General features: G+C 35.6%; 1 protein-coding gene across 6 annotated transcripts in view; it reads left to right on the top strand.

Annotated features, from left to right (window-relative positions):
- The window catches only part of Cip4 (formin-binding protein 1-like Cip4), a 221,661-nt gene that overhangs the window by 184,902 nt on the left and 20,387 nt on the right, over positions 1 to 16,372 (top strand). For all 6 annotated transcript variants that reach the window (XM_071589329.1, XM_071589328.1, XM_071589325.1 and 3 more), the window contains exons 4-7: positions 5,313 to 5,460; positions 7,001 to 7,258; positions 7,392 to 7,577; positions 9,781 to 10,092. In XM_071589329.1, the coding sequence (XP_071445430.1) occupies positions 5,313 to 5,460; positions 7,001 to 7,258; positions 7,392 to 7,577; positions 9,781 to 10,092 (904 nt within the window). The remainder of the gene's footprint in view (positions 1 to 5,312; positions 5,461 to 7,000; positions 7,259 to 7,391; positions 7,578 to 9,780; positions 10,093 to 16,372) is intronic.

Below are 16,372 nucleotides of genomic sequence, written 5' to 3'. Positions count from 1 at the left end.
AGCACTGTCAAAGATATTGGAAATTTCATTGTTCCACCCTCACTTTGCCAACTGAACAAATACGCATCAAACCTGTACCGCGAAATCGCAATTATTTCACTAAAATCAAAAAGAAGTGTTCTTCATCTTCCTCAGAGTTTACGCCTAGTTTCATGTGGCTTTTCCTGCTCTCCAAGTTGAGTAAGCACCTTCGCGGAAGTGTTTTTCATCATCAGATGGAGGCGTAAGCGGACTTAACATGTTTCAATTTGTAACAGCTCTCGTAATACTGGAGTAAAATCAGTGAAATTTTGTACCAATAAGTCGATGGCCACACAGTTTAGTATTACACGGCATTATTAGTCCTCGAGGAAATTGCCTACTAGAGTATTCCGACCCCTCCTCTCCATTGCTGCTGGTGGGAGAGGCTGGAATTGACTCAATGAATTAAGGAAGTGATAGTGCACCACTTGGATAATATAGTTGAATAGCTTTTGGATTATTCTATCCAAATAGGCTTGCAGTATGTTCGCAGTTTATGTCAATTCTCGTGCTTACTTGGCAATCCCCGAGTAATTACTGTTTGATCATCGCCGGTTGAACGATTGGCTGAGTGTTCATGAAGTAACAACGATGTCAGTACTAATATAACTTGGTCAAATTTCTCCATCACGGAATCAGCAAGAACGATTATTAGATCGAATTCTTTCATTTCTACCTTGGTTTTGGCGTGGTTTCAATAAGTCTGGTGATGGTGAAGATTGCTCAATCAAAGGAGTGACATTAGTAAGCATTTCTCCCTTTAAAAGTGCATCAGTGATTGGAACAATTTACCTGGATGGTTTTTAAAAATATTATCCTGTAATTGCTTGGAGCGTCAAGAAGAGTAAAACAATTGTAAATACTTTTTCTTTCTGATGTTTTGATTTGGCTATTTACCTGTCTAATTTCTAATTATGGATTGTTTTAATTGTACCTTACCACCTGACTGATTTCCAAATTGCATTGTATTAATAATAAATTAATTTTTTTAATCATGGTCGCGAAATGTAGTAACTACCGATTTACATTTATTATTTTATGTCGTGATTCAATTTTTAAAGTGACAGCGTTTGAACTGAACGAATATTCGAACCCATGTTGCAGTCGCTTTGAAAAGCCACGGCAAAGTTTCAAATATTTTCAGTCATGTCACTCAAGACAACGAAAATCTCTATAACGGCTCACTCTGGCACCTATATAATGTTTTAGCTGTATAGAGCTGGGATAATTTTGGTGCTTTAAACACGTTCCCGTTGCCTTGGACATTTGCGTGCGGTCTGATTTCGCTTCTTGCCCAGGAGGAACCGTGGTCCGCTCGTACCGAAATGCGAGCTGGCGAGACTTGGGAGGGGAAGACACGCAGACGGCAATGACCTTGAGAGTCGAACCCCCCCCCCCTCCCTCTTCCCCAAAATTTCGTCTCCTTCCCCTCGTCTTCCTTTTCCACTCTTCCAGGGGGACAAAACGGTCCTGGCAACAAGAAAAACAAACTAGTCTTCTCAACCACTCTTTCCTACTTTCGCAAAGCGATATTCCGTTGGTCCGACCTTACTTGCCCAACGGGTAAAGAAAGTAGTCCTAATTAATCCCTCCTTCCCTTCGAGCATCTCTCTACCCGTCTCCCCCTTTCACTGAGCACCCCTTCTCCTTCCCAACCGTTTCCATCTCCCGATAGTCGGTTCGCCCAAAGGCACACCCCTCTATGTTAGTGTCTCCACAACTGCTTTTCTCCTCCCACTTTTCACTGGCCGCTTGCTCCAATTCTTTTTTTCTTTTTGCCTCGTTCTCTAGGTTGGTTGCGATTTTAGGGTCGTGAACCTCTTATATTCCGAGTAGTTCTGTTTTTATTTCTTTGTTGTTGCGTTTCAGCTTAATGCAGGGTGCGTCTTGTCCATCAGAGGATTCTGAACGGATTGCTATTTGTGTAAATGGCTGATTTTCTCATCTCGAATTTGGATCTTGGCCTTGGCCAGCTCAACTACATGTTTGCTTTTGTTTTCTCTGAGCTTGTGAATATCTTCGGTTATGCTACATTCTCCGGCGAGGAATATAATTATATAAAATTACACAAACTCTAAAATAATTGTTTAATAATCTGTAGAAGAATTAATTTGACATACTTTGAAAAAATGGCACTCACTCACTCGGTGTGATTAACTCTTGTGTGTGGTAGGATCAATTATTTGCAGTTTTAACGTGTATTTTCATTGGTTTAAAAAGATATTGTTTTCATTCGCCATTACTCATGGTATAAATGTTCATATATGGGTCAGACGAGCGAAATTTCATAAGTAGAGTTGAAGAACATAAATGAAAAATGGTCACTGATGAACTGCCAATATTTATGGCGATGCATCTGACGAAATCTAGGAATAAATCTAATCTGACGGAGTCCAGGTTGTAACTGGCCCGGACATTTGAAAGTAAAAGCATGGATTGGATGTGCTGGGGTCATTTAAAAAACTCGGCATAATAAGGATCGGCAACTGCGGACGATGTGTCACGCTGTGCAAGGACGTACTCCTGGCGTTGTCCTTCTGTACTTCTCCCAACTCAAAATGACCACCTAATATGTCTCTTCCCTTACCTAACCCACTCCTCCACTCCCCTTTTTCCCAGCCATCATTTTAGGTATGAATGCACGACAATATTTAGAAATTAACTATATCGTATTCGTAGCTTATGACGATATACGTATGTTAAAATCGAAATGCGTCGTGCTTGATACGAAGTCATTTTTACTCCACTCATTGGTATGTTTTCATTTTTGTAACACGGTGTGCATTAAGAAGTGTTGATTATATTATTATTTTTTTATTAATCACCGTAGTGTTGGAAGATGTGGAGCTATTGGCTGTTAAAGTAATAATCTCAAGGAAGAAGATCCTAAGGCCAATAAAAATAATTAAGAAGAACTCCAAAAGTTCTTCTTAATTATTTTTATTGGCCTTAGGATCTTCTTCCTTGAGATTATTACCGTAGTGTTGTATGTGTAGACGTAATCTAGTCGTTCCAAACTTCGGCCTTCATCAGCAAGGATGTACTCCGCGATGAAGCGTTATACTCGGGACGCCGGTTATCGCCGGACCCGGTGGCGGCGGGGTAACGTCCTCGTCTGCCATTCCAAGGGTCGCGGGTTCGATTCCCGCGGGTGAGTTTCCCTCCATCTAGGGCTTGGGTGTTTGTAAATGTGACATTGTTATCGTTGTTAATAGTTCGATGTAAAGGCCTAAATGTGCTGTTTTCGGACTTATACTGAATAAATAAATAAAAACATCCTCGACCTGATGAGAACGTGACGGAGGTGTAAGAATGGAAGACGTGGAGAAGGATGGAAAAAATGAGATCGTCAGTGAGGAAAACAAAGGAAGAAGTTATGGAAATATTATCTCAGGGGAACAGAGACATACATTGAGATAATAAGGTGAAAAAAGGGGATGGAGAAAATAATGAGAGGTGGTGGGGTGTCGAAAATAGTAATAGAGGGGAGCTATTAGGGAAGCGAGGACCCTGGATGTGAAAGAGGGCTTAATGAATTTAATTTACTAAGAATTGAGTAAGGGAATAGTATTAGTCAGAAGAAATGTTGTGGAACATGGCAGCATTGGGTATGGCTTTCAATGACCGCCCAAAACTTATCTTTAGCCGTTAGATTACCTATTAAATATGGCTAAAGGGAAACATGTTGCTCAAGTTAACTACGCGACTTTCAAGAACTAGTTTAGCTGATGGGAAGACCGCCTGTCATTCTGATCACAGCAGATTTAAGGCTTCTCCTCGAGTAGAATGTCGTTCGTAGCAATGGCGCCTACGCGTGGCCTTTCGGAGTGTGATCCCTACTCTCTCTGTCTCTCCTCCTGCTTCCTCCACCCAACGGTCCGTGGATCAGTGGATTTTCTCTCATTTCATTTTGTTCGTTCTCATTCATTACATTCATTTTCCTTTCCTTTCTCTCTTTCTCTGTTCTCCTGTCCCTGCTCCCCTCTGTTTCTTTCCCTCAGCCTCTCTTCCTAGTCAGGCTCCGCGCCAGAAGTGGTGGCCATCGACCACGTAAACTCGAGATTTAAATACGAATTTTTTTGATGATTTTAGCGCTGAACTTAATTTAACCCACCTACGATAAATTGAAATTTTTACTGCGCCATAGTCCGCAGGGGTGTTCCCGTACCTTTGCGTTGTATCTACGCCCCTCTTAGTTTTCCTCTCCCCTTCTACCTTTCCACTTCTTTCCCATGTCTTCTGGATGCAGATGCTCAAGTGGAACGCGGGGAAGGGGATGGATGGTCATGACGGGAGCGTGTTCGCCCGAGGGAAGGGGAGGGGCGCGGGTCGCCGTGGCTTCCCTTCTGGAGATGTTCCCTTTCTCGCCATCGGCGGCGGCTGTCGAGGGGTTGTCGGACGCACACCGGCCGGGCAGCTCCTGCGCAAGTTTCCATGTTGGAATCCGTCCTCGGAAGAGGAGACGGGCGAGAGAGGAAATAAATGCTCCCCTCTCGGCGATTTCGTCTCCCGCCCTCCGAGGCCCCGCACTCGTAACCGCTCAAATGAGGAAAATGTTGCAGATGACGATGGGGGCATTTCTTCAGTCCTACGTCTCAGGTGCCTTTTCCTTTGGAGCAGTGACGTCTTTTAGCCTTTGCTGGCAACCGGTTAAGTTCAGTCCCTGGAACTTTCCAGGATGAAACGCTGCATGAAGTTGGTCGCGCTTAAGTGTACAGGTGTTTTCCACGGCCTAATACCGCTGATCAAAATGTGCTATTTTGACTAGTGGCAGGTATCTTGGGAAAAAATGTTTATAATGGTTATTACGTCTCTGATATTACACTAATTATGCAATTCATTCAACCAGCTTCCATTGATTTTTTAAGTTGTTTTGTAGACCTGAATGTTTCATTGTGCCCCAAACTGTACTTTGCATTTGTATATCATCGTGAATTTGTCCACAAGTTTATCTAGTCTTAAAGTTTTTTTAATTAAATAGCTTTTGATAAATTTTAATTGATGTTTAATTAGCACTTTTAGGAAATTGATACTCAAATTATGGGATTCGTTATTATATCAGCAGAAGCTTCCATAATGTATCAACATTATATTCTAGTTATCAAATATTTTGAAAAGATCAATTAATTGCTATCCTCTAGAGATTGATGAGTCAATCTTTGTGGTGTCTTTTCTCCATCACAACTCGCTCTAACACTAAAATTATGCTAAGCATTATATTTTCTGGGCATATATGATTTGTTATTTTCTTGTATGAACCAAAAATTTAATCATGATATTTTCATTTCTAGATACAGTACCTGTCGTGCCTTTCGAGCTGCTATGACTGAAATCAATGATTTAGCTGGCCAACATGAGGTAGTAGCTGAGAATCTTCAAGCTCAGGTTATTCGGGAAATAAATGTCCTTGTTAAAGACTGTAAAGAGGAGAGGAAAAAGGTGAGACAATTATTGCAGCCCTGGTACTCACGTCAGTTTTCATAAGTTACATTGCTGGACCTAGTATGATTTCTAATATCTTAGAAAGCCAGGTACATTCAAAAATAATTATTTCAGGCTATTATGACATGCTGCCCACAAATTGAAGGAAAAAAATGTCTTGGATCTAGTGGAGATTGAACCTCCTGGCTAAGCTTGTCATTTGGTTTTTTGAAATTTGTTATTTTTTAAAATAATTGATAGAATTAGATCCAATGTCAAACCACAATCAGCCACTATATAGCCAAATTCTAATTACAAGACTTGAAATAAAAATTGTATAGCCATAATATTTCACGGTACAGAATCCATGATGAGGGTTCACATAATTCATCTAACTGGATGATTTCATAAACATATTTTTCATAAGTGGGTCGCGGTAGTCCGGGGGGTAGAGCGTTAGACTGCGGACAGGAGGGTCCCGGGTTCGATTCCCGGGCATGGCACTCTGGGCACCTGCAGCTATGTGACTTTTTGGGTACCAGATTTTCCTGGGAAACCATAAACGGCACAGGGAAAGGAACTGGCCCCCCTACCCTGATGTGTGAATTTCACACGCCATCGGGCTTAGTACTGGGTGAACTCTACCATCACCTACCAAACCGACCTTAGGGTTGATTACTGTGTTTATGGTTTATTTTTCATGAATGGTTTGCTCTAGTTATAACATCCTTGATTTTTCTGAAATATCAGTATCCAACCCCCTTGGTATGGATCCTCTGTAAGGATATTGAGAAAAATTAAGAGAATTTGCTAAATTTTTTCAAATTTTCAGAAAAAAAGTAGGGTAGAGGGAATTATAAAGTTTCAAAATAAAATTGAGAATTCCCAATGTGAATGATGTAACTCACAGTTGTGAGACAATTTCATGGTTGGCATCGGTCATCATGAATGCAAGCCTGACAAAAAGCATAGCCACTTGTAGAATAACCAACTCCTTTGATACCAATGGTAGGTGCAGCAATGAGGTATAATTGACAAAAAGTACCAAATCAAATTGCAAACAAAAGAAAAAATAAGGAAAAAGATGTTAAGTTCATTGGGAAAATCAGGAAAAAGTCTGAAATTGAAATCTAGAGTTGCCAACCTCCCCCTTCACCTCAATTTAATCAGTAATACCAATTGTACCTTTTGACCCTGAAGTAGGCTTAGACATGATTTCGCTAGCATAGAATAATGTATCATTGTGATAAAATCAACTAAAATAATTGAGAAAAACCTGATAATGAAAAACTGAAGAGAAACTAACAGTTATGTGAAAGATGTTTAAGAAATGTTGCAGTTATGTACTGTTTAATGCTAGTGATGTCATTTCAGTTATGAAGTGTAATGAGGCGTCAGTAAGGGTAAAATTACAATAAAGGTTCCATCAGGACCCATAATCTGCAGTAGAAGTTTCAAAAGCTTTGTATGGAGAGCCTCACCTCTCTCTGTTTGCAAACGTTGATACAACTCTTGTTGTTGTTGAGTTCAATGGTGGTGTCTTCACTCTCTCCTTCAGCACCTTCAAGAAGGTTCTCGGATGACAAATTCCCTGGCTGCCCAAATTGCTGCCTTGGAACGGTCCAAGCGTGCGTATGAGAAGTCATTCAAGGAGGCAGAGAGAGCTCTGGAGGCTTTCCAGAAAGCAGATTTGGATTTCAACCTCTCTCGCGCCGAGGTTGAGAAACAGAGAACGAATATGACGATCAAACAGCAACTCTCTGATGAAGCACGCACTGACTATGCGCACCTTCTTCAGCGAACAAATGAAATGCAGGTATGTTTTCGCAGAAAGAATTTTTGGTTTATTTCCATTGATTCCTTTTTTGAATATTGAATTTATCTGCAAAGTTGAATATCATTTGGAGTATTCGGTAATTGATTTGGAGTTTTTATTCTCTCACTTATAGGCCCAACATTACCAGGTTTTAATGCCCGACGTATTTCGGCAATTACAAGAATTGGATGAGAAGAGGGTGAAAAACATAAGGAATTTTATGAAGCAGACTGTAGATATAGAAAGAAAGGTTGCACCAATAATCAGCAAGTGTCTTGATGGGATTGTTCGTTCAGCGGATGAAATAAATGAGAAGGAGGTATGATTTTTTTTTGTTACAGATTATTGTATTATATTTATTTTCAGTGGTTGATTTGAAAAAGGGTCCTTCAAAAGGATACTTGGATAAAAGGATGATTCTCTGGACAATTTTTTATGCCTGTTGAATTTTAAAAACCATCAATTAATGGTAATTTAAATTATCTTTTATTATAATTCGGCTATCAATAAACACAGTAGACAGTAAATTTTGAAAACCACTAGGTAACAATAATATTTATAGTATAATAACAAATATAGACAACTTCCCTGGGAGCTTAACTTGTCATAAATTTAAGTTATCATGCTGCATCTTGGAGTATCCTTATAGTGCCCTGTTCTGGCATTTTTCAATGTTCAGTTTTGAAATGTGCCATCATGTATTTTAAAATATATATTTCTTAGTTATATTGTTCATAGAGTAATTTTGATAATGTTATAATGATTGTCTCAATGTAAATGATGCAATAGAATTAAATGAGGCTTCAAGAGAGAAATTATAGCTTCTTCTAACATTTTTCCCTCTCCCATATATATTTCTAGGGTAAAAAATGTAAGTAGAATCACCTTCATCAACTGTGTTAGCAAATAATACCTATTTTATAAATTCAGCTGTGTTATATGATCTGATTTTTCAACCTCTGCTCCATAGAGTGAATCATTGCCTCTGGATCAAGTGATTCACAGATGGTCCAGTGTATGTAGGCTCTGAAATTTCTCTATGAAGTATTCAAGAATAGGCCTTATTTTATATTGTCTTTTGAACTAAAAATTCTGTCATTGTTACTATGGGACAACCCTTTTCACACTCATTCCAATCTGTTGCTAGGTAATAATTCTCTGGATATGTTGATTACAATGTAAGGGACAATATTCCAAATGTTCCTTCATTGTTTCTTAATGCCCATAATCTACAAAAGATCTTGTTTCATTTTAGCAATGATTATATCTAACCGCTTACCTTTTAGGGAGATCTTTTCAATTTTTTTGTTTTATTGGTTGTAAAGGTTTGAATACATTACATGATATAATAAAAAAAATTTGTTCCCAAGAAATAATGAGACTACAGCAAGGATACTTTCGCAATATTCAAGGACTGATTTCTCTCCCATTAAAAGTAAAAATTTCTCCCAAAATCGACTTTTTCCCACATAGTTGGAGTGCCTGGATCTTCTGCAGTGTCACTAAGATTGTAGTCATATTTACTGGTTATAAGAAAAAAGGCTTTTTAGTTTTTTCTAACTTCACTAGATATCAGAATTATGTCTTCCCATCATATACTCTGATGGCACATCAGATAAATCTTGGGCTCACAAATCTTTTGTCTTTGTCATGTAAAATACTGTCTTTCATGCATGATTTCATACCTATGTACGAATATAATATGAGTACTACTTCTTGCTACACAAATTTGACTCATTATTGATGCACAGGCTAAAGGAAGTGAACAGGTCAACACCTCCTGGAAGAGGCAACTAACCCATAATCCTGAAAAAACCTGGGTGGATCATCTGATCAGATAGCCAATGGTTTTTCTAATTATGGCCATTTATGTTGATGGAACAAAGCTTATTTGCATGTAAAATGCTTAGTGGACAAATGTAATGTGAATGAACATTAGATAAGATTCCAAGCCACTTGCTGAGTTGGGACAGTGTTGAAAAAACATTTACAATAATTAGCAAATTGTTGAATGGCAAGAGAAGTGAAATTATTGGATATCTGATTGCTGAAATATCTTCCTGACAACTCTTGTTGGTTTTACTGCCGGTACATTCTGTAGGAAGTAAAGTGGTTGAAGCAATTTTTTCCGCGTTTTATGTACTGTTCCGTTATTTTGTCATTTTATTCTAAAATCATGATCAAAAATTCCTTATACTATTGAAAAACTAATTTGCTAGTGAAAGTAGTCACTGATGAAAAAAATAGCCGTATGAAAAAATAATTCTGGAATGAATTTGTTTTAATTTGTGTTAACATTGCTTAAGGATATGGAGACAGTGCAGCACTTAAAATATAATTATTTTCTATAACTACCATTTTTTATTGTTATAAATACTTCCACCTATTTCTCTAGAAATCAAATTTTCAATATTTATTTTGGTATTTCATGATAGCTAATCTAAGGTGATATATTACTGGGTACATTATGTGTTGGCATATTGTATTGATGGGAGGATTTCATCTTTTCCTTATGATATCAGGATACAAATTTAGTGATAGAGAGGTATAAGTCTGGATTTTCCCCACCGACTGACTTCCCATTTGAAGACCTGAGTGCATTGCGCAATGGAGGCGATGGGAATGGGATTGGTGTGGGAGGAGTGGGCAGTGCGGGTATTGGTGGCCCAGGAGTTGGAGGCACATTGGCTCCTCAGTCATCTGCCACGCTATCCGGTCACCTCCAGCACCATCCACTCTACCATAAGACGGACTCGGCCACAGTTAAAGGCACAATATCCGCAGGGAAACTTAAGAAGAGAGTTGGCCTTTTTGGGATCTTTGGGTCCAATAAGGTATGTCAAATCTCAAATTATAATTGCTTCCAAGTAGAAACAAAATTGTGAGTTACTTTAAATGACCTCAAATATGTTTTATATTTTATGTTGAAGTTTTTGTTTTTTATTAAAGAAGGGGAGGAGGCAGAATTAGATTGATATTTTGAAAAAATAGGTGTTTTTTAATGATTGGAAAGGTAAAAAAAAATACAATTTTATTTTTGACTGGCTCCTCAAAACTACAGGTAGTGTATTACTTTTTCATATATGGTTTCATAATATTTTGACTCCTTCACCACATGTTCTAAAATGGTTTTGAGTTACTTGGGTAGGCGACCTACTAGTGCCTCATTGCTCTGCTATATGATTTTTTTGGTGTAGGTAGCCCATAATTTTTTTTGTGTGTTGAGATGAAGAGCACTTTTTATATAATGCAGTATCTGTTTGATGAGATGTTAATTAAGCGTTATAGCATATGTGTACATTTTCCACCGTCTTTGTACCAAAGTTGGTGGTTCATAGTGTTTTTCAGTATTATACGAGAAATGCATAGTCGATAAGCACTTTTCAAAGATTGAGCATATCTGCATATTAGAATAATGTGTTAAATGCATTAAAAATTTCTGGCAAGTGATAAAACTACCTGCAGTGGATATTGTATGTAGTTCTCATGTCTTTAACTTGGCAGTAGTTGTTTAATATGAAAACAATTATCAGAATGGCTGATTGAGGGATAGAAGGATTAAGATATTACATTTATAATGTCAGTATTACTTCAAATAGGATTAAGTGATTAGTTATCCTTAGTAAGTAGTATTTTGATGAACAAATGCAGCACAGACTAAGAAGTATCAATTATGATAAATCTCAGCCTTCTTTTCACTGCATAATGAATTTCTTAATTCCTAATTTTAATGAGTGTACAATTATAAAATAGGCGATGGGAAATAGAATAGGTGTGGTAGTCCAGGGATAAAGCATTGGACTATGGACTGAAGAACCTGGGTTCGATTCTTGGGCACACTTCTCTGGGCACACTCAGCTCCACCTAAGCTGTATGATTTTTATCGGGTACCAGAATTACCTTGGAAACCATAGATGGCTCTGGGGAAGGAACTAGCTCCCAACCCTGTCACAAGCAGGTGGGCTTTGTACTGGGTGAACTCTACCATCACTGCCCACCAAACCGACCTTTGGATTAATTGCTATGTTTATGGTTTTTATGGCTTATTTTTAAAATGCAATATATTGAGCCTTGGAAATAGGTTTCCTTCGTCACAACTTGTAAATTCTTTATTGATATTGAATTGAGTTTTAAAAATAATGTTATCATTTAATAATGAAGTACCTCAAGATGCTATAAGTCAATAAGTACAGTAAAAACTCTCGATTTTCCATTCAAATGGGTGCATGATGCTGCAAATGTAATGGAGAAACATGGATAACCAAAATGAGTGAAAAATATGGTCTTTTTATAAACGGATTCAATTCGTACGAATGAAAATAGTTGATTAAAAAGCTGACTGTTTTGTGAAACAAATGAACTCCTCTGTTTCATTCCTGTTTGGTTCAAGTTTTTTAACTTTTGTAAGTACATTTTTTTATAGTTTATCAACTATTTTTATAAGGGTGGAATGATAGTTTTTTACAAGAGCACCTAACTGTTATCAAGTGAATAGTGATACAAATTCATGTTCTTCATATTTGATACCTATTAAAATAATGCAGTGTAGATAATTATTGACTTATTTTTTGCATAGTAATACTATGTCTTTGCTTGCCTTAAGGGAGATTCTTTAATTCTCAGGGATAATGAATGTGAGAGAAACTCTTTTGGGAAAGTATGGCTAGTACAGAAATGTTTAAATTAAAACATGAAATACGCTTGGCAAGTTTTGATTTTGTGGTCAACATTTAAAACTTTTAAGAAAAGCTAGGCCTTTTAAACTTTCATTTTTTTAAAAGAATATCCCAGATAAGAAGTTTCAAAGGGTTTAGTTATCTTTACGATTGTAATTTTTTTTTAATTTTGAGGAGATGAGAATAGGGAATGGCACATAAAATCCACAGAATGGATATTCCACTTGTGGATAACCATGATTTTACAGTAATTGATTAACAGATATTTTGAGGAATCTTTTAATAGTAAGAGATATGCCCATTTTTTATGGTTGATTAATGAGAATTTGTCTGAAAATTAATAAACGGTTATAAGCGGACTTTCTAATTTGTAGCTTTCTTGTATTGTTGATGAACTTACAACTTACTTTGTTAATTAATCACTTAATTATTAATTAGTTTATCATTTTTAAATCCTAGCTAATATAGGAAAAGCTATTTTCATTCAGTTTAAATCATAGAAACTATTATTATTAAGCTATGAACACTAGCAGTTTATTGTAACGTCATTGTGTGTTATTTATATGTTCTCATGATAAGACTGGGTAATGTTGATATTTAAACTGTAATATCAGGTGGCTCTTATTTTTCTCATATTTTTAATGCTTTTATATGAAGGCTAATCTTAGCATTAAAAATCACATTTTTTGTACATATATAAAAAAATGTATTGTCTCAAAGTTTTCTTGGCATTTCTCTGTCTTGACATCATTGCTGTTTTAATTGTTCACTTATTTATTAAAGAATGAAAATTTTATGTTGCTTGTGAACCCAAATTTTTTAGCCAATGACAAGTGAGACTGCAGAAATAGCAAGTTTATTTCACTTTATAGAGTGATGCATTTAAAACTGTACTTTGGCATGAAATATTGATTGCATTATTGATTTCAGTGCACTTTAAGTAGAATATATCCAATTCACTATTTACATGGTGGTGGATAATAGTATGTGAAGTGTTACTGCATAAGCTAGAGGAAGATCTTTAGCAGAACAGAAAAACCATTTGAATTTCGTGAAAATGCATCTTGAAATTTAGGAATGTATCCCATAATATTTGTTACAATGTGTGTATCATGTATCATTATGTGGAATTTTTGCACCATCAGTATTTTTAATATGTTGTTTTTAGTGGTCTATCATTTTGAAGACAACATTTTTAGTAAATAATTTGGTAGTCCAACTTGGGTATCCCTTTAGAGAAAGTAATTTCCTGAATTTTTGGCAAGGGCAAAAGGTTGTGCTTGTATACCAGGCATCACCATTCGATATATTTTTCTCATTTTGTATTATTTAGGGATTTTCAATGAGATTCATTCAGCTGTATATTTTTATCAATCAATCAACCCTTGTCAATTCAAACCCAGTTAATCTGGATAGTAGCATAATTAGGACAGAGTTCAGCCAAGTAGTGCTGGTAGTTTATTAAGGGTTGCTAGAGGCAGGACTGCTGTACTCGGACAAAAAATATGTTTTGCATGCAAGTTTTTCCACATTTGTTTGAAGATAATTATAATATTTGACAAATGCATAATATTCCAGTGACAAATTTACATATGAGAATAAATAATTTATGAAACGTAATTCATTTATTCATCTACATAAATGGTGTCCATTTTTCTGTCATAACACATCTGTCTCACATATATGAGCAATTTTTCTAACTGGTTTTGAGCCTTTAAATATACATAGTTAATAAGCACCAGTTCCTCTTGCAAAAAAAAACTAAACCAAGTTTTGAAAATGGCACCAAAAAGGTTGGCATTGAAAGATAACATTTAACTTTGAGCATCAGTGTAGTTAGAGATTCTTGAGGAACAGAATGTATAGGTTTCTATTGAGGTGAGGAATACTAGATGCACTATATCTGATAAGAGAGAGAAGGTTAAGATCATTCTATTTACTTGTAGGTTTGAATTAAAGTTGCAGGAAATTTAATATATCAGTAATTTAAAATTTTGCTCAAATTTCACATCTAAAATTGATATTTGTCAATTTATGACCATTTAAAGTCGTATATTACAGCAAAAAATTCATGGAATATTTTCCTGGAATTTTCTTGAGCCATAATTCCATTCTGACTTTTTTTGCATACATTCTAATCAGTTTTCATATTTCCATTGTCCCTTAGGACCAGTCTAAATTTAAGTTTATTGAAAGTTAGCTTATTCAGTTAAATTACTCATATTTTAAAATTTGTATGATTAAAATTTCAAAATGTGTACATTAATTTTCAATTAAATATCCAATTTTAAAACTTGATGATGTTTTTCAGTTCTGCATGAGTATCATATAGTTTTAGAATAGTAACTTTGGAATGGCACTGGTGGAATTTTGATTTTGGAAAATGTTTAGAATTATAGAAGGGTTTATTAAAAGTGTTTTAATACAGCAAAAAAAGTTTTACACATTTTCTTAGCAATTTTTAATGGAAAACCTGTTTTCTCTGAGATGTAGAATTTGGTTTTGTAGCTATAATTAATCACCATTTAATTAATGAGGTGTAAAATTATTTAAAATACATTGGTTCTTTGATAAATAAAGTATTTCTTTTTGAAAGTGAAAATCCTGAGAATTCTGAATAAAAATCCTTTGTAGCCAGTTCTGTTTAATTAACTTTTGTTGACAACCTTTATTATTTTCAAAATTATTGGAATCTTATAAGTATATCATTTACATGATAAATATATTATTCAGTCATACATAAAAATGAAGATGAAATAAATAAAAACATTGAGTTAACTGGACTTGATTGTGATGATTCCATTTTGTTTAAAGTGATCTTTAATTTACTTCTAAAAATTGCTTTATCACATTCAATGAGCACAAAAGGCTTATCAGTGGAATGTTACAATTTTGTGGATGTTATTACATTGTAATGTTATGCAGCATAGTAACTCAGGTGTTTCTAGTAATTGAGTCATTTAATGTTTTTTACACAGTGATTGTAGTGTCATTTTACAAGATACTTGATATTTTTATCATAAGTGCCCTCTTATCATTTACTTTTTATCTGTCATGCATTAACAATTTTTTCTCTTTTCTTTTTTCTCACCCCACACACTCCCCATTGGGAAATCATTTTGTTGGCTGGTGACTGATTTTGCACATTCTGTATGTCTGCCCCTCAATTTTTCCAACACCGGACAATTTATGAATAACCACTTCAATTCACTGTTTATCTTTAATTCATTTTGATGAAATATTGCTCTTCTTAAATAATTTCCTATGTCAACTCTGACTCTTTAAATATTCTCAATTCTTTTGTTTCTTTTTAAATTCTCTACCACACTAATCTCTGCGTTGTTTTACCATTTAAAAATTTTCTGACGAACACCAACACAAACACCGTCCAATGTTGAAATGACCTTTTCCCTTGAAATGTGGATGATGCTATTGCTGGTCTTATCTCCCATCATCATCACCGTTCCCGACCCATGTAAGTATTCCTGGCCCTGAAATGAATACAGTTTAACTGTCCTTTTTTCCTTTGATCTGATTTTCTTCTCCAATCTCACCTCCATCAGCAGCACGTTCCTTGTGGCATTTGTATCTCTGGGTTCATTCTAAAAGCTTCCATCTATGTACGCATTTCACCCACTTTTGCTTCCTTTTGTGATATGACATGCTTAGCTTGCTGCCCAAGCAATATCAAAAAATTGCCTTTTTACCTTGTACAAAACGTTTTAAAACATATGTACCTTCTCAGTACATGGTTCTCTTGTAGTGTTAATGCACCAACTCCTAAATATTTGTGTGTTATGTAACTTTATCCTAGTTCATAAAAAAATTCACTTCTGCAAAAGGTTAAGTCGAGTGCTTTGTGATTATTAAATGTTGGTATACTTATTGTTGCACCCTTATTATACTTATTGTTGCACCCTTATAATCAATCAATGTGGGGGGATTGAAAGTGGTAAATTGATTGTGGTCTTGACTATTTTATGTAAAATAATGTGTATTTTATTTGTTGAACATAAGTTAAATAAGTGAGAAGTCATTAAATGGCATTGATACAGTGATTGTTTATGGAATGCTATCCATGGAATATTATGTTTCTGTGGCTTTTTTTTAATGACAACTTAATTCTTTTTGTACAAATTTTCTTAAATGTGTTACTAATATTCTTTGACTTAATGCCTTTCTAGCATTAGTCAGATACAGATAGGATGATTCAATTGTTTGGCATGAACTGCATGTAAGAAATGTGCATGAATGGTTATAATTGATTATTTGATCAGTGTTAAGTGTCAAGGCTAAGTCATTTTGTCCAAATGCTTTTTAATGTTCAGATTTTTATCCTGAATGATTGAACTCAAAATGCATAAAGATGGTCTTTCATATTAATTCAAGAAACTTGTGCTAAAAGTAGACCAATGAAAAACTAAATTTTACTTTTCAG

The sequence above is a fragment of the Hetaerina americana genome, unplaced genomic scaffold (assembly GCF_022747635.1).
Source record: "Hetaerina americana unplaced genomic scaffold, ioHetAmer1.1.p SCAF_36, whole genome shotgun sequence".
Classification (NCBI taxonomy): Eukaryota; Metazoa; Arthropoda; class Insecta; order Odonata; family Calopterygidae; genus Hetaerina; species Hetaerina americana.
Note: the sequence above shows the minus strand (reverse complement) of the source record. Positions and strands in the feature narration are given on the sequence as shown.